The 19,024-nt window shown below is 42.6% G+C and overlaps 1 protein-coding gene across 2 annotated transcripts in view; it reads left to right on the top strand.

The window, feature by feature from the left end:
- The first annotated feature begins 214 nt into the window (after positions 1-214).
- AIDA (axin interactor, dorsalization associated) overlaps positions 215-19,024 on the top strand; it is a 31,280-nt gene continuing 12,470 nt past the window's right edge. For both annotated transcript variants that reach the window (XM_067292900.1, XM_067292899.1), the window contains exons 1-5: positions 215-441; positions 3,911-3,980; positions 10,819-10,872; positions 13,028-13,082; positions 18,672-18,735. In XM_067292900.1, coding sequence (XP_067149001.1) covers positions 332-441; positions 3,911-3,980; positions 10,819-10,872; positions 13,028-13,082; positions 18,672-18,735 — 353 coding nt within the window. In that variant the 5' untranslated portion in view covers positions 215-331. The remainder of the gene's footprint in view (positions 442-3,910; positions 3,981-10,818; positions 10,873-13,027; positions 13,083-18,671; positions 18,736-19,024) is intronic.

Raw genomic sequence — 19,024 nt, 5'->3', positions numbered from 1 at the left:
CCGGAGCCCTCCGGAGCGCAGCGGCCACGGCCACGTGACCCCCGCCGCCATGACACCTACCGAGGCGGAAGCGCGCCCCTCCCCAGCCTGCGGGCGGGCCAACGGGGGGCGGCGGTTGCCTCGGTAGCGATGGCGCCGGCGGGGCGCGGCCGGCGCAGCCTACCTCGCTGGGCGGCGCTGGCGGGAGGCGGCCGCAGCGCTTGGTTGTCGCGGCGGCTGGGCTGGGCTGGGCTGGGCTGGGCCGGCGGCGGCGGCGGCGGCGCTGGCGGGAGCGGCTGCCCGGCGCGATCCCCCGGCCCCGGGGTGAGCATGGTGCCCTAGTGCTGGGGCTATGTCGGAGGCGGCCCGGAGCCTCCTGCAGCGCTGGGGCGCCAGCTTCAGGAAGGGCACCGACTTCGACTCCTGGGGGCAGCTGGTGGAGGCCATCGACGAGTACCAGATGTGAGTGGGGCCGCCGCGGGCCGCGCCGCCGCGGGGGCCCGGGCGGGAGGCGCGGGGGCGGCGGCGCCTAGGCCTCGGGCCCCCGCCCCGTCGCCGGCGCCCGGCGGGCTGCCCGCGGCTGTGTGGCGCGGCGGGGAAGCGCGGGGCAGGTGCCGCCAGCCGCCGCTGGTGCCTCCCGTGGGGAGGCGGCGGCCAGAACCCGCCCCCGGCGGCCCCGGGCGGACCTCTGACCGGTGGCTGCCCTGCCCCGGCCCCGGCCCCGGGGGGGCCCGGCGGCGGCGGCGGCAGCGAGGCGGGAGCCACCCCGGCCGCCGCGCTCGCGCGCGCCCCGGCAGCCCGTGGGCTGGCGAAAGCCGTGGCTGGTGCACCCCCGAGAGGGTGGGTGTACCCGGGGGGCCCCCAAAGCACCGGGGAGCGTCGGTGCTGTCGCCGGAGAGCCGCTGCTTGTGTCCTTAGAAACACCCCGAGAGCTGTAGCCAAATGCGCTATTTTAGTGCGCTCTTGGCCGTGAAGATGGGAGCTCTTTCCGTGTGGTCTGAGTAGTGCAGGATGAGTTTCTTCGGTGAGTTTTCTGGAAGAAGTCCAGAGGGTTTGCATTTGTTCCCCCAGAGAAAGCCAAAGAGATGCCATCTGAGAAGTCTTCTAGAGCTATTCAGGGCTGCTCAAGTTATGGGCTCTAACTCTGTGCTGGCTGCTGGCTCACCTGCCGTTCAGAGCAAAGAGAGTGCTGGCCAGGTGCAGCACAGAGTCAGGAGATGCTGTAATCTCATCAGGTCATTCCCTCACCAGATAGGATGGGTGATGCAGGTTCAGTTATTTGCAGTTTGCTGATGGTCTTTGGATCAGGGCAAGCTGTCACTGCAAACCTTGGCACTGGGATGGAAAGAAGTTCTTTTCCAGATCTGCATCTGAGAAGAAAAAACATTCGTCAGAAAGTAAAGGAAGATATTTTGAATAACTGCCCTTATACAGACATCTGTGAGGTGTCTAGTAGGACCCTAATGCTCCAAACCATCATGACAGTCTCAGCAGTCGGTTTCCTTTAATGACATTTTTCAGGCGTTTCACTCTGAGCATACTTCACTAAGAAGTAAGGTCTCTAAACTTCTGCAGACAGTCCAGTTTGAGAGTTGAACTATAACTTCCATTCCCTTTCTCCCAGCATCACGTGTATCTGACAAGAGCTGAGGTGATCTCTGTGCCCTTGCTTCCTTCAGACTTCATAGCGGTGTGATGTCTTTGTAAGAAAGCTTGCCTTGGATAGTAGTACTGTAAGATACTCTCTCAAGCTTATCAGTGAATTTCTGCTGAAGGACAGAAGTAGTCAGTAGACGAACTCTTTGGGGTTCCAGCATGGAGGAGAAAGGGAAGAGAAGATCAAAAGATTACAAGGAGATATTTCTTGGAAAGGAGCAGAACCTTCTCAGTGTGCATATCCACTTGTAGTATCACAGATGGATTAATAGCAATTTCAATCAGTAGGGTAGAAGCTGCCAGTAAGAGGCACAGAGTGAGATATCTACTTGTAACTCTGGAGAGAAATATCATCATGGCTTTATGCTGTTGCCTGCTCAACCGGTAATCTGCAATGGGATTAACAAGTGTGTTGCTGCAGGTGGTTAGGTGCAGCTAACATTAGCAAGGTCTGTACTGATCAACATGGGAAGGCTGGGGATAATTTGAGTATGGTGAGCTTGCTGACACTGAAGAACATTTCCGTGAGCCTCAGCTAGTTCATTTCATGGATTTAACGGCTGTTGACACAGAACACAATTATTTGCCTCCTGTGTCCAGAGGGACCTACATCTGCTTAGGTCTTTATGTTACTCCTGCAAGTGCAGGAAGCTTGGCCTAAAGATTGTCCTATGTTCAGTCAGGCACTCACTCATGCAAGAGCCCTCTGAGCCATCATCAAGACCTTCTCTGTTGGATATCCCTGTTGATGGAACTTGGTCTGATCCAGCTTTGAACAAACTTAGGGTGGGATAACAGATGCATTTATTTGGATTAGGGTGGGTTTTTTTGTATCACTGACAAATAGAAAGATTGTTGTGTTACTGATGCTTGCACAAATGTTAATTCTGTAATGCTGTTTCTTGTGGGTGGCTTATTGCTGCTATGGTGATGTTTTCTTAAATCATGATTCTTCAATGCTCTATGTATTGTGCATCCGACACTTGCCTTGTATCCTTTCAGGCACACCACCAGGGTGGCAGGAGAGGACTGTGTATTTGGGTGCTAGTATGTTTGTGCTTTTTGACTTTTCTGTCACCATCTTCTCCCTTTTATAGAGGAGGGTAATGCCACTGAGTTGTGTTGTTATCTTGTCCCCTTTGGTTGGTTTTTCACTAGCACTAGTTGAAAGCTACAGTGGTGACTTCAATCCTTGTGTCTTTTTAATGGAGCTTATTTTTTTATAAAAAGTAAAGGAAGAATTGGGTTCTGCCGAAGACTTTGATGGTAATCTGTTTTGATGGTAATCTGTTTTTGTGTATGCTTCTATTTTAACCCCCCCCAAATCAGGCTAATGTCCACTGCACCAGTGGTGAGAAGCTGAATTCCTTTAACAATGTAAAATTGTGAGGAGATTCCGGACAGAAGTGTATTAAGATGTCTTGAGTACTGTTGTTGTCATTGGTTATTTCTCCCCCCCTGCATTTTTTTTTTTCTAAATTATTTACAGGGAATGGCAACAATTGCACAGAGGTTTTGCTTGTTTAATTTTCTCCTTCCTCCCCGGACGGAAACTATAACTCTTCCCATAGATTCCCTTCAAATGCTCTCTAGCTTCCTTTCGCTTTCTTGTGCTATTTGCTTACTGTTACTTTCCAAACCCCTTGATACTCTTGCCTCCGTGGTGATAATGGGTGGAGTCTCAGCTCCACATGTGATGCTGACAGGAGCAAATGTGAACTAATACACCCCGAGAGCCTTGGCCAAGCCGCCCTGCGCTTGGTTTCCAGCAGCAGGAGAGCATGTGGCCATTACCTAGGGCACCAGCTGCCTCTCTGCCTGCGCGCGCTCGCTCGCTCCTCCTGGCAATCAGAGTTGCCTCAGATTATCCCTGTGAAATGCATGGGGGCTTTTACTGCAGTGGGTCTTCTCCACAGGCAGTATAGTGTTAGGTTTTTTTGTTTGTTTGTTTGTTTTTAAAAAGGGGGGGGAGAAAAAAGGTCAGTACTTGCAAAAGGGGCTGTTGGCTAGAAGGGCTTCCTTACCTGTTCTCCCTACATGATACGTTATATATGTAGTTATGTAGTTATTCTCCCCTAATATAGTTGTATACTTTGTCCATCTTCTGTGTTGTTGTTTTTTTTTTTCTTAGTATGGCCTACCATAGCTATAGAAAACTGTGTGAAAAGGAAACTGTTTGGAGCAGTAGTCTGGGGCCCTTTTTCTGGAGACTGTGTTGGGGGAGGGGGGCTCTGCATTGTGTTCCCACTCTACAATTTTGTTTCCCCCCATCCAGATTAGCAAGACATCTACAAAAAGAGGCCCAGTCTCAACACAACAACTCAGAATTCACAGAAGATCAAAAGGTACGTATTCCTGTTTGCTCAGTCAAGGAGCTTGACTCCATAGATGTTGATGTGTGTTATGGTTCTTTGCATCTCGCAGACCTGAGTGTTAGAAGACCTTTTTTCCTCCCTCAATGTATAAACAGAAACAGAGCCCAGCATGGCTGAAATGGTTGCTATCATTAGATGTGACAGATGCTCTGCTGTGTAATATTGAATGTCTTGCATGCTGGCCGGAGTCCTTCATAACCTGGGTTTTTCTTTTTTTGGGTGACCTCTCGATAACTTGCTTATACAACGTTAGCACGATTTATGGTGTGAAGTCTGAATACAAAATGTCTTGAACTGCAGACGTCCAGGGGGGTGCATGGAGGATGTTAGCTTAACACATGACACCTGACTGGGAAGGGTCCTGGCAGAAGACTCCCTATTAGTCTCTTAGAATGTTATTTGTTTATAATCTTCAAAAATTTTCAAATGACTTTAGTCCTTCCTCTCTCCCTCAGCTGAAAAGGCTGTTTCTTGTCTCAGCATCATGTTGATGCAATTCTGTGACAGGATTTAAGAGGAAAATGCTGATTGAGTTCTCACACACTCAAGCATCTTCAGTGTAATAAAACAAAATCTTTTAAGAAATATGACCCTGATAAATTTTAGTATGTTGCATAAATGTTTTTCTGAGGAATACCTAATTGGGAAATGCCTGTATTTCCAGACTTCTAAGTAAGATCACTTGCTTGAGCAATGGCATTACCTGAAGAGTGACACTTTCTGGCCCAGAAACCCAAATATCATATTAGGGTGCTACAGTAATGGGATCTGTGTTGGGAAATGTCTGCTGTGAAAATGGGTCCTGGCTACAGAAATTAGAGATGAACTTAATGTGTTTAAAAAACTCATCTGTCACAAAGAAATACACCTTTACATAGAGTCTGACAGTAGTTTCCAACTTCCTTGACATGTACCAATAAAAAAGCAAAGAAAAAGCCTTCCACATCCTACTTACCTTTTGTAAAGAAGAGGATTAGGGTCAGGATGTGCCTAAGCAATCATAATCTAGAGAAAGATTGGGACCACCTTTCCTGAACTGAGTGTTTGGGAGCTTTGTTAACATGGGACTGCTGTTCACTCTTTGGTTGTTTCTGCTCTCTGTCCCTTGCTGATACCTTCCTTCATCATTATTAGCTCTAGTAATTTTTACTGCTCTGTGGATGCTTTTGAAAGCATGGTTACTTCACGAAGAAGAAGCTGTTAATGTCACTGTGGAGGCATCATCTTCTTTGAGTATGGGAACTAGAACCATGCTGGGCTTTTGCTTCTAGGTGTTCCCTGAGTCTTGTGGAAAGGCCCTTGGACAAAATTGGGGAAGTAGGTAAGGTCAGCCATGAGGGAAGGCCTGGGAGGCTCAGGAAGCAGAAGTAACTGATCTCTGATGCGAGATGCACAACTGTGAGCTTGTATTAAGGTGACAGTCTTCTGAAAAGAAAAAATGAGGAGTGGCTGTTTTGAATCTCTGCAGAGTGATACCTGTTTCTAAAGTGGATACAGCTTACAGAAGAGGTTGACATTTAAATGTATCCTTTGCTTTTTGGCAGATCAGAAAGGGGCGGATGCACCTGATTTTCAAAGAGCCTGTCATTTGAGCCTCACTCTCAAATGGCGGTGCCTGTTTTATTAGCCACATACATACCCAAACTCCTCAACTTGTTGTGAGGTGTTTAAGTAACAGCATTCTCTTCCCCTCCCCTAGCAATAGTAATGCTAGTCACAGCAAAAATGAGTCCTGTTACTGCTTACAAAGAAGCACTTAAAACTCTTTATATAGCAAAATCTTCTAGTCTGACATTAAGCTTCTTACTCTTCTGGTCTTTCCTATTTCTACAGGAGTTGGGCTGATATAAGCTAGTGATCGTGAGCAATTACTAGCAGCCTTCAGTCAGAGTGTAGGAGTAGAGTTTAGCACACATTTTTCCAGGTTTTCAAGCAGTATATTTCAATAGAAGCATATTTTCTCTCTTCCCACCCCTTAAAAATCTACATACCTAAACATCTACTTTTGCTCAATTCAGTTCCTGCTGATGCATCCACTAGCATGCTATTTCTTCCTCCTGTTTTTGGAAAGCCTTTCTTTCCCTAATTTCTTGTCATTTCCAGGTACTGTTTGTCATATGAGAGCCACCTCTTTGTTTTTCTGAAGGCAGATTAGTATGTTTACTTCAGTGTTTGTTCATCTGATTTCACTGGCTCAGACTGAGCACAGAATTTCAGATTGGGGAAGGGGGAAGGCAAAATCATGAAGCTAATTATAATTCCGTCAATCTACCCTCGTTCCAGTCTCTATGTAGATTTGCAACTAGGTGTTTCCCAAAGGACCATGCACACTGTGGAGAGTTACTGTGAAGTTGTCATTGTTTCTAACTTGATGTAACATGTGGGGAAGATGGACCTAAGCAGAGATTTCTCCGTACCAAGGAAAAACTACTGTCTTTGCAGCTGTGGGGAAAGGAGAAGGCTAGGTTCAAATTCTCAGCCCTATCTCTCTCTATATTAGGATTATTTTATGTATCACAGGTGATGGTGCAGTGCAGTTTATAGCCACATCATAGTTGATGGTGTATTACTTGCTAATTTAATCGTGCAATCTGTTAATTCAACAACACTTGATGGATGCACCAAATGCCTTCTTAGGTGTAAGTAGTGTGAACTAGTTATCATTTACCTTATAGTAAATGTATAATTCACTATAAGAATTTAAACTTTTCAATATTCATCCATTTTACCTTTTTGCAATTGATCTGAAGAGTCTGTTTTGAAACACTGTGTGCTACTTCATTTGATAGGGAAGACTGGTCTCCAGAATTCAGTGTTCATTCCTGGATTCTCAGCTTATGGGGGCTTGTCTGTCTTCTTGTATCTACTGCCGGATGTAATTCTGGAGTTTTCATCCTTAGGGAAGATGGTGTCATGCCTTGGATAATTGACAATGTTGGAATCTTCATTAATGATTATGAACTTGGTTGAAGACTGCACAGAAATACTGTAAACAGCAAATCATTGTTTGTGTTTAAATCTAGCCACTCTGCGATGGTTTTAAGGAGGCTGTGCAACACTTCCATCACCTAGAAACTCCGTATATGGGATATTAGCACAATATTGTTACTGACAGACTTACCTCAGCCTTAACATCTGCATCCCAGCTTTCTTTATTTTGCCTTCATTCCCTAAAACCCATCCTCATTCATGACCATCCATTGTATTTTGCTTTGTGAATTGATCCACTTAGGTTTGGCCATGGTTGTCAGCTTGCCTCCAGCTATGGTTATTCTCACCCAGTTCTCCACACAATGAATGTGACCTTTCAAGCCCTCTGCTAACCACAATTGTTGCTTCTTGTGTAACTTTTTTGTGCTAAGCTAGTATTAAAAAATCATGCGTTTTGTGCAATGGCAGCTTGCTGAAATAACAGCGTTGTTGTATAGTCTTAGTATGATTCATTAAACTACTGGTCTCCTAACAGCCTAGACCTCCCTTTAAAGCCAAACTCTGCTCTGGCTCTGTATTTATGCAAACATCTTTGACTGCATTACAGTTAGCACAGTCATTACTCACACAACTGCACAGAAGAAACCTTGACTACAAGATCAACTGACTTTTTCCCTTTCTAATCACTAGTTTACATAAAACTGGATCTTAACTATTTTAAACTAGCAAAGTTAATTATAACTTCAGTCCTTCTAATGAAATGCAGAATGTTTTCCCTGCTGGAAAAAAGAGCCCTTGCATGGGATAGTTGCAGCTGAAAATGATAGCAGTGTTTAGCTGCATTTTTAACTTTTGGGTTGGGTGTGGTCCCTTAAAAAAATAGTTATGAATAATGCCTGCTGGGAGCTTGCCATATTTCAATAGATTCCATATAAAACCTATTCTTTACTATTTTAAGACTCCCAAACTCTCTTCAATTAATCTGTTTCTAGAGCCGTTATTGCCCTTCAGCCCCCAGGAGCCAAAGGACAAACATTTTGTATAGCTGTCAGTCCTATTAAGAGGTTCCTAGTTCAGGCAACTTTAAGAATACAGAGTTAAGAATCAGCAGGATAAGGGACAGTAGCGTTGCTGAGCTTATCAGTGAATTAACAACAGAGACATGAGCTGAGCAGCATTTGTTGAGACCTCATTCACGGTGTGGGCTTAATGCTCTGTGTGGGAGACCGTGCGAGGAAGAGCAGCGTGAAACTGTTTACGTGTTCTGACTCCTTTGTGGAGCACTCGGACTGTGTGCTAGCACCCTGCAAACTCTGAACCCTCTTTCTCTGGTGCAGTTGAGGGGTTGTGATCTAACATGGAATTGGCACTCTCTTTGCTCGACAGTCAACACCCAAACCATAGGAACAGCTGGCTTTTTGCAAATGTTAGAGTTGTAGTCAAACTTCAGAGATTTCCCCTCCCTTCCCAAGGGAGCCTCTGTGGATTCCTCTCTTTTAATCATTATTTCACACCTTCTTCTTTGAGGCTCTACCTTTGCAAACATACCTTCCAGATGTTTTCAAATGTAAGAAGGAATTTCTTGTGTTATACTGTGGCTGATTAGAAGGATCCAGTGCATTCTCTCCCTATGGATTGAGAATCTGCTTCTGTAGTCCTACCTGGTGTCCTCCCACAAAGCCTCAATCCACAAATCCCGTGTGTGGAGTGTGTGTCTGAAGGTGTTGAAATGAATCCAGGACTGTATGTGTTCCTTTCCTTTTCAAAAATCTGTGTTTTCTCAAACTATGCTGGAGATCCAGCTGCGGATCTCTGTTATGTAGCAGAAATTATTTCAGGGAGGCAGAAGTTTGTTGACTGGACCTAGACTGTAAAACAAACTGCCACAGAAATGAAAAACCATAGTATTTTTTACTCTGCCATGTTGCATGCAAACATACAGTCATGTAGCTCTATATTAAAATTCCCAAACAACACACTGCTGCACACACTGCATCCCAGGGAGAGGAGAGAACAATGTGTGTCCTGTGCTAAGACACATCACTCACCGCTTTCTTGGAAGGTGCTCAAAGAAACTGAAATCTTATATAGGACCTCCATACAATGGACAGTAATGTAAACTACAAGGATGCAAAGTCTGGATTAATGCCATGTTGTAAAAGAGTGTTTAAAACCAGAGGAGATACCAGTTGGGGAGAAATGGCTTTGAAAGCTTTGATGGGCATGTGGTGGCAGATGAAAATCAGGTATCTGAGGCTTTTACAGACTCCAGCTATTGGCTTCACCCATAAGGTATTGATGTCTGATCTGCTCATGAATCAACTCCTGAACTCTTTCAGCTTTCAGTGTGGCATAAGGTAAACTGTAATCGGAGCCTCAGCTTTCAGCCCCGTACATTGAAAGTAAGGGTGGCTGAGGGGTTGATTTAGACACGGTTCTGACATGCCATTGCGGGAGAGTCAGTACAGATGACTGGGGAAGTTAGCTGTGAAAGCAGGCCCATTTTTTATCTGCTGCTGCAAGTCTCTTGGAGCCCTAATGTAACACTTCCTTTAAAAGGAAGTTTTGGCTTTTGACTAATACCACTTAATTTGCCAGGTGCCCATACTCTTGAAGTTTTTCGATGCTGGAGTTGCGCACTAGGACGTCTTTTTCTTCCCCTTGCATCCAGCTTAGAGGGAGAGCTGTTTTTTTGATACTGCCTAATTTAAAAGAAGAGAATGAGTTTCAGGTGCATATTTCAACTTTTATCTTCCTACTGGGGGAAAACTTACTTTGAAAATAAACTGCTTTTTTCTAGATTCATTGTTGCCATTTTTCATGCCCTATAAATGTTCTACAAAAGTATTGGACTTACTTTTGGCCTCACCTGGGCAGATGGACTTACTTTTTTTTTTTTTTTTCCACTAAAACCTTTTAGTTGATAAACTTGTGGTGCTCAAGCAAGGTAAAAATTACTCTGCCACTGTGTCCATTTGATGTGAATTACAGACATCTTAATTCCTCCAGACATTTTTCAGTTGATAGTAGTAGAAACTAATTTGACTGCTGCTTGAGGTTCTTATTTTGTGAGACATAAGAACTTCAGTAGCATTGTCCTCAAAGCAGACTGCTAGAGAATGGCTATACTGAAGCCCTTCCCTTTCTTCTACATATTAAATACAAACACAAAGTTATGTCACAGTTCTGCTGTGGGGTGTTTTAGATGGCTGACAAGTTTGAATCAAAGAAAATCTATTTGATGCTTCATTCAGAGTTTAGATGTCTTCGAAAATTAGAAAAATAAAACATTAGAACAATAATCCCATTTATATTTCCTTTCCCACCAAACCCACAAAAATGGACTGTGTTTTTTTCAGTGCTGAGATACTGGGCATCCATGACTTCTGAGGAGGGCTGACTTGGTCTGCTAACACTATAAACTAGATAAATGAACTGTAGGCATGATTCCTAAAAGGGCAAATTAGAACAAACCACTCAAGTTCTCTAAAGCTAATATACTGGCTTGTTTTGATTTTTTTTCTTTTTTCTTTTTGGCTCTTCCCTATCACTTCAGAGTAGTTGAGTTTATAAACAATTTATGATGTGGTAAGCATTATTACGGTTTCTGCTGAGTGAACAACTCCCATCTGTGCTGATGAACCATGGGGAAGGGAGTTCAATGGCAGATGTTTCAGTTACAACTATTGCACTTTCAGTAAATTTTGCTTGTATATGAAAAAGCTTTTGATGCTGAATGATCTGATACCGAATAATAGATTTGAAATCTTTGCAGGAAAAAACAATTGTTCGTATTTATATTTTTTTAAGAAAAGAATGTCAATATGGACAAATGCAATTTCAGTATTAAATTATTTCCTCTTTTTTTCCCTTTCAGAAAACCATAGCAAAAATTGCAACATGCTTGGAACTGAGAAGTGCAGCTTTACAGGTATAGCTCCTTTTCCCATGTGATTTCACACTTCAGTGATAGACAGCTGTAGTGCTTTTTTAGCTAGTTTAGTGTCTTTAGACATAGCCAAACTTCTAAAAACAGAATGAACAACCCCATTAATGCTTGGACTTTCCAGGCTGTCAACATAATAGCTCAGGTGGCTGCCTGAAGATCTTTGAGTGCTTGTAAGAGCATGTATTAGAGTTTGTACAGGAATGAAACTGCATACTTTGTGCCTCTGGTTCTTTGTCTCATTTTCCTCCTGCAGAACTGATTAGTTTCTCTGCCTAACCTATGTGCAAGAGTAGGAAGATCCTTGGAGTGACCCTTGCACTAATCCAGCCTCTTCACAAGTCATGAATTGAGCTGAGATGTGGTAGCTTGGGTTACTGTATTAGCTCTTTCCCAGTGAAGGATGGCGGCAGGCAAATTTTGCACCGAATTACTTACAGCAGCACCTCTGTCTACTTCGTGTTGCTGTTCAAGGTACAGCAGATCCATTGTGCTGCCTTCAGTTGTCTGTGAGGCTGGGGGAGAGTGAAAATCTAAGCAGCAGGCTGGAGCTGGACTAATGAGGTAGGAGCTGACCAGTCTAGATGCTGTGCAGCATTCAAAGAGTTATTTAATTAGCTCTACCTGTCTTTCTGTTTTGATCCAACCTGAGGTCTTTGAACAGTGGTACATTTGTTCTGAGTCACAGTGGTTTTGTGATGAGGGCAGACTCTCCGCTGTGAGACAGTTTAATAAGTCAGGTCACTTGTCAGAGCAACAGCAGATGATGCAGAAACATCCTCAGCTGCTGAACTGAAGAGACCCCGTCTCATAGGAACAGCCTTCCTTGTTGTTGATTCTGTATTGTAGCTTTGTTCAGGGGTTTATAACCGGGTTCATGGCCTTTTTGTTTGTTTGGGGTTTTTTCTTTTTGTCTTTTGGGGGTTTGGGTTTTTTGTTTTGTTTTGTTTTTTAAGTAAGATGAAATGGAAGTCCCCCTGACCTTTTGAGGAGAATAAAAAAAGATCTTGTTCATTTTTGGTGACACTGGCTTTTCCTGACTCACCCTTTCCCCAGTTGAAGCTTATGTCACTCTTCCCTCAGCAGAAACTCAAGAATTTTATAACCTTCTGTGAGGGTACTAGAACTTCTCATCCACCTCACTTTGAGAAGCGTTTTACATGCTGCAGTTTTGTTACGGTTTCTTAGCAGAGTTAATGAGTGTGGTCATCTTTTAGTGTTCTTCTAACAGTATGCGTATATTCACTATCCTGTAGTCTTCTTTGGTCCCTTGTTGACACCTAGGCAAGATCAAGAGAACTGTCAGGCCTTAAAGAAGTGTTGAAAACAATAGGTAATCCTAAAAGATGCTGAGGGTGCAATTAGACAATAGGTAATCCTCTGCCAAAAAGAGGATGTCTGGTGTCAATCCCCTTATTTGCACCATTTTTTTTGTGCTGTCTCTGCCACTCATCATCTCAGGATAGGCAAGTTCAGCTCTCCAAACTGGTGGTGAACTAATTCAGAAGAAAAAGTTAATAACTTTTCTGTAGAGTTAGTAAGTCAAATAGGCTTACTGAGAGAAGCAGACCAGTGCCCTAGCCAGATGAGGAAACTGCATGGTCAGGGTTGGAGAAGGCAGAAACAAGAATCCCTCTCCCATTTGCAGCAACCTCTTAGGTTGGCTGTTTTTTGTCAAACTCATCCTGAGTATGCTAATTTCTGCTGCTGTTACAATGTTGGAAGTATTTCTTCAACTACTTCTGGAGCATCACTTTGCAATCTTAGAGCTTATCTTGCTTCAGAATCGTTTGATTGGGGAAGAATTAAAACAAGTCCCTCTGTCTTAATGTTCCCATGTGTAGTGAGTACAGAAGATCAACTAGCTACTTTAAAAATATTTATCCTGTGTTAGAGCTTGGAATTTTGGATAAATTTGTTGCCAATACATGAGAAGTAACATACATTCTGCCTCATCCATGAACCTATTCTCTGTTGGGGAGTTTTTGTTTGGGATTTTTTGATGACATAGCTTTGAAGTAGCTTGATATACTTGAACTAAGGACATGCCTTACATGCTTATTATAAGATATGGTAGCTTTGTCTGGGGAGTGGGGGGAAGTGCATAGCAGGTTCTAACTCTTTCTTTGTAATGTCCTAGTCCACACAGTCGCAGGATGAATTTAAGCTTGAGGATCTGAAGAAGTTGGAACCAAGTAAGTAGTATCTTTGTTTTTTAAGTGAGTGACATTTATCATTGCAGTGGAAAATCTGACAGCAGCATGAATACTGACTGACCACAGTGTGGTTGGCCAGTAATGCTGTTTTCAGGTGGTTCTTCCAAATATCTGATACCACATAGACAAAACTTGGCATGCATTAAGAAATGTAATGTGGATATCTTTGAAGTATAGTAGTCCTAATGTTTCAGATAATGTATTATTTTTTTTCTCTAACTTCATTAATTCTTTGGATGTTAATTTTGCAGAGAATAGTATTTTAAGCTGTCAGTACTGCAGTGTATAATCAGGTGTAATCTATGAAGTTTGACCCTTTACCTCCATATTACTTATTTGAACAGAATTTCAACACTTTGTGGTCTTCCTACTTGCAACATCAAATGTGTTTTTCTTTTAAAAATATTTAATGTGCACTCATTGTAGCCAATCACCTGTCACCTACCATGGTAATGCTACTAGACTAATGAAGTTAGAGTCAAACTAAGGATGTGAGTCAGTCCTTGGAGGGTTTTTTTTCCCAGCTGATCCTGGATCAGTTTTTGGTATGTCAATCCAGAAATAACTTTCTTGTAGGAAGTACATTTATCTGCTACATTTTCCTTCTGGTAACAGAGGCTGCTTTATTTTCAAAGCATCCCTGTGATCAGATCTTCCACATCTAAACAATATTATCCTGAATGCTAACATTTCTTTTATTCTTGGGGAACAGGAAATGTGGAAGAGCTTCTTTCATGCTGGAAAAAGTTGGTTCTATTTTACTCCTGCCACAATTGTACCATTTAGGGGAATATTGAGATTAAACATTGTAGGTAGGCAAATGTTGCTGTACTCACTTCATGGATAGCTTCTTCACACTCCCTTTCTCTAAGTAACTGGCGCAAGATCCTACAGGAAGCTTATGGTGAGGCAGGGCATTGAACTGAGGTTCCTAATGTCTCTACCAAAGTACAGAGTCCAAATGCATTTAAACTGTTCCCCCAAAATGGAAAGTGAAGGTACATAACAAGAGTGCTGTGTCTATGAAGACCATAAACTCAGGAAAGGATTTAAGTATGTGTTAAAAGTATTATTTCTTTCTCGTGCTGCATATTGTGTGTCTGGAATCTGCATCCTGTGATTCGGGATTATTTCATACCAGAAACCTAGGTACTCCTGCTCTTTGTTTACAAGGTATTTTAAATGTTGTAATCATTTACTGACTATGAATTTTAGACTCTGCTATGTAAATGGTCTGCGAGTGACTACATGAGGAGAGAGGGAGAGGAATCATGTTTTAATTGATCAAACTATTCTACAGACCAAAGGAAGTGGATATTGAAGGGTTTAGTCAGAATTTGCATTCTGCCTAAAAGACTTACTTAATGCCTTCCTTGAAATGCCTCCTTTTCTTAAAAGGTGAAGTCTTAATTTACACTGTAACAGTCCTGTTCCTTATCTTGCCCTTCCTCATAGAATTGATTTTTAGCTGTCAAAAAACTGCTCAGCAGTGCGAACCACACTTAGCCCACTCTTCATACAACAAGCAACTGTATTAAAACTGAGGGAACAGTGTGTGGCCATCAGTCTTTAAAAACACTGAATTATTTTCCTTGGAGGAAAATGGGTAGAATGGGTGCTTCTACAACAACAATTGAATGCTGCAGTTCTTCGTGTTGCTGTCTGACTTGGACCGTTCTGATAATGCATTGACCTGTTTCTCTCTGAACTGGGCCTTTGTTTTGTGGTTTTTAAGAATAGCTTGTTGAATAGGTTAAATCTTAATCAGGCCAACACCAGCCATTTCATAAAATATACTAGGAAGTGTTTTAATTTAGCATTTTGTCGATTTCCTCTTACATCCTACCAAAATGGGCTAAAAACTCTGGACTGGCAATGCAAATAAGTGATTCCTCTGTTAGGCCAAGTCAGTCTGTTAGGGTGCAATGAAAACGGTTATTCACATAATATGGGTTGTTTTAATTACTTTTGTGTGTCAGATTTTCAAAATGGCTGAGAAATTTGGTTTTGGTGTTGTTATAACAACCAGGACCCTTAGATTTATCCATTTTTTTCTGTGTTGTAAAGTCTAACAGTTTTTCTACTTGTTAAGCTCACATTTCATGCCGCATGTGAAGTAAAACAGTTGGCTAGTTTTGTTTGTTTATAGGATTTGTCACTGAATCTTTCATGCTAGAATAATGCTATAGAAAGGTCTGTACAAATAGTTCTTTTGAGAATACACTGTGTGAAATCATTACTAGCACACTGGATCTTGCAAATCCTTTTCTTGTGAAAGCTTATACCACTGTTAATACACATTAAAAATAGGTGGGCTGTGACATCCCATATAACCAGTACTGGCTTTCATGTGTAAATGGGATGAAGTGGATCAGGCAGTGTTCTAGTTGAAAACCAATGCTTTTTGCCGGGCCAGTTTGGTGACCTGCATGAGAGTTACTGCTCGGTAAGAGTGCAGTTGGGAGCATGCATTCACAGTGAGGACAGGACTGTCCCTCCTGCAGCAGCCCCCACTTAAAGAGTAATTTTATGATTGCTATGAACCATCTTAAGTGTCTGTGTTCGTAAGTGTGATAATTCTAGTCACTAAGTGACTAGTGCCAAAGCTCTTAGTATGTATGTGTTACAAGACAAGTAGGTACTGGGGAACTTGATGTTTGAATTGATTTGTGTATCATCTATTTAAAATGATATACATTACAGGTATACCTCAAAGGCTGTCCAAAAAATTTAAATGGACAGTGATCTTTACCAAATGAACGCTTACTGGTCTTACTGCTCATGCTGATATTCTCATTTGCCATCTTTCAAGAAAAAAACAACTGCTGATAAAAACAATGTGATATTGTCCAACATCACAAAAGAAATGTCCCTCTTGAAAAGGTAGCTTCTGCATGTAAGCCTGCCGAAGAGTCTTTAAAAAAGACTTCTCGTGGGAAAACCAACATAAAATACAGGATAAGTTCCTGGGGATCTGCCTCTTAATTCTGAATTCTGCGTTAGCGGCATGGAGTCTCTGTGGACTGTGTTCTCAGCAGCAGCATTATCGAGGGGAAGTGCTCTTTCCTCAAGAGGAGATGCGTGCTAAAACAAAACAAAACAAAAAAGTAGCTCAATAAGTTTGGGTATCTTATGCAGGTTTTCAAGGGAGAGTCTTACACATTATAACCTAGTGTTTCTCCTGTATCTGGTTATATTGTTTTAAATAACTGAAATTCTAATTTTTGTGATAGGTGAAAGAGGGTTTTCTTTTCCCCCTAGAAGAGCGATTGTTACATTGCTTTTGCATTGGTTAGCTTTATCCTTAGTGGCTTTGAGTAAGTGTTTCATCAGACTGAAGGCTGCAGATACAGTACTTGTCCCTGATTACATGTGTTTAAAGGGGCATGTTTAATAAATCCCAGTAGTAAGACTTTGCAAAATTATCCTCTGTTGGTGATTAAACAGTGTGTATACGTAACACCGGGTTGAGACAGTGACAAGCTTTCAGACGCTGAAGCTGTTTGCTTTTTCTCTGTGGCAGCATATTTTGTGCCCTCTAGTGATGGCTGGCGTGAATTACTGGAAGGCTTTTCCAGAGGATGTTCGTCCACGCACTAGAAAGAGAGGAGATCCTGGTGCGGGCCCAGCGTTACAGAGGCGGGAGGAGGGCTGCTGTGGCTTGTATTGCTACTTTATAATCTGTCTGTGCTCTGTGAGAGATTTTCCCTTCCTGAGATTCTTCTCTTTGGGGTAGTTTCACTTTCCTTCTCTGGCATGGTGCAGCTCCCCAAGGCTGGGGGAATTCTGAGAGTGATGAAAATCCCCTTCTTTTCCTGAGCCTCGACTGTGCTCTCAAGTTGTCATCTGCTGCTAATCAACTGCTTTCCTTTGGGGAGGTGGCTGTGGTTCTTCGCCAGCATATTGAGATCTCCGCCGATGATCCCGCAGGGCAGGAGGCCCCGGCAGAGGGAGAGGTTTGGCGTTTTTAAATATGCCATCAGTTCTGGCTGTCACATCTCTGACTGAATGCAGCTTAAAGCTTTCTGTATATCCGTGTACTGTGTCCAGTCAGAATTAAGCAGCTACCTGGTCTCTCACATGGTGGTACAGAAATCAGAAAAAAGCAGCATGAACAAAGACTGAAAAGGTTTGCTCGTTTATTCATAGTTGCCCTGTGGGGTTCTCTATTCACTGTAGGGTTTGGATGGCGTCTTGTAAGTTCACGATGAAGCCCACACTGAATGATGTGAATATAAAGAAATAGAGGAGCTCTCCTGGTACCCTGGCTGAATTGCCACGTGCAGAGACTGAAGGGTCTAGCAGTGATTGCTCAAATGTAACTGGCTTTTTCATACTTATGAGTATTTGTGTGATTTTAACGCTATTTAAAAACATTTTTGTTATCATCCAGAAGGCGTAAGGGGAGATTTCCAAAGCTTGCTATGAGAGGGCTTATTGCAAAGTGAAACTCAGTGAGAGGACTTGGCTTTTTGCACTCCCCCTCCCTCCTGGCCAGTCTCAGATACTCATTATCTGCCAGGAGATTGCCTCCCCTGCAAGCTCTCTCTCTTACGTTTTTAGGTCCTTTAACTATCATGACTAGAACAATACTGCTGAAGAGAAAGTAGGCACATGACCCTTTTGGAACTCATTAACAACTGAATATTGAACAGTCATTTGGCTTGAAACTAACCTAGTTTTTAACTGGTCCCTGACATGCAAATTAATATCAGCTTGCAAATGGATATCTAGGTTTTTTAAATCAATATATGTATTTTCTACTGCCTTTGTTTAGCACTTTGAAAGTGCCACCTTCAGCATCTCTCAGTTTAAATGCTTATTTCCTTTTTGTGTTGTTAGAAATATTACCTTTACTAGTTAATGCTTTTAGAAATACAAGCTAAATCTAAAAGTATGGTAACTAAAACTTGATTAAGTTTCCTATGCAAAAGGCAAAGCTGTGAAATTTCAGCGAATGCTGGAGAGTATAGCTGGTTTCTGTGGATCTTAATGCTCAGATACTCTACTGCATCTCTTCTGAATGTTTCTAATCTGCCCAGACATCCAAGGGAAGTAAAATTCCACACATGCATGAAGAAGTGGGAAATCTCAACTAAGTTATGTGTTCCCAGCATGCCTGGACTTCTACAGTTGCTGTTTGGATCTGCAGCCTATATGTGTACTTACGTCTGTCAGCTTTGGAGCCTTCAGTCTGTTTGGAGCTGATGCCAGTAACAGCACAACCCTCCTCTGAAAAACTACCAAAGATTGCTACCATTACCCCAGGGGCCTGTAGCCTTTCCTCATGATGCTTTTAGTTATTGCCATATTTATCTTCCCTGGCTGTGTAAATGTGGTAGTGATTAGGTACTGGAGTTGCAGTTAGCCGGTCTGAATGCTATAGTGATATGACTCTGACCAGGACTGTATTTATGTTTAAAACATGAAAAGACGGATTTTTTTGGCATGATATGATGTTTTTTGTGAAGATGCTGTGACAATGGACATAGCTCTGCAAAGTGGTGAAATTAATCCTAATTTACAGATATGGATTCTTAGCAGTTTTTTTTTTTTCCCTCTCTACAGTCTTAAAGAATATCCTCACTTATAATAAAGAGTTCCCCTTTGATGTTCAGCCTGTCCCACTCAGGTAAGAGAGAGGACTGCATCACTGGATGTACAGATAAGTGTCTGAAAGGGAGCATGGTCTGGGAACTAGTGTACGTCTGAGACGTGAGAATTTCTAGAGCCACACACATGCTGAATTGCTTTTGGTAAACTGCAGTTTAAGAAAGAACTTTTGAATTCTGGTTATCTAGGTACCACTAAAAATTAAGCCCTTGCTCTTTGCAGTTGGTAGGCCCATAGGTGTCTCTGAAATTGCATCCTTTTTTGTTTGTATACTTTCTGCTCTCTTTGTGTGGACTGAGCTCCTGCAA

This window comes from Apteryx mantelli, chromosome 3 (genome assembly GCF_036417845.1).
Source record: "Apteryx mantelli isolate bAptMan1 chromosome 3, bAptMan1.hap1, whole genome shotgun sequence".
Taxonomy (NCBI): Eukaryota; Metazoa; Chordata; class Aves; order Apterygiformes; family Apterygidae; genus Apteryx; species Apteryx mantelli.
The sequence above is the reverse complement of the archived record's forward strand: the minus strand, read 5'-3'. Positions and strand labels throughout refer to the sequence as shown.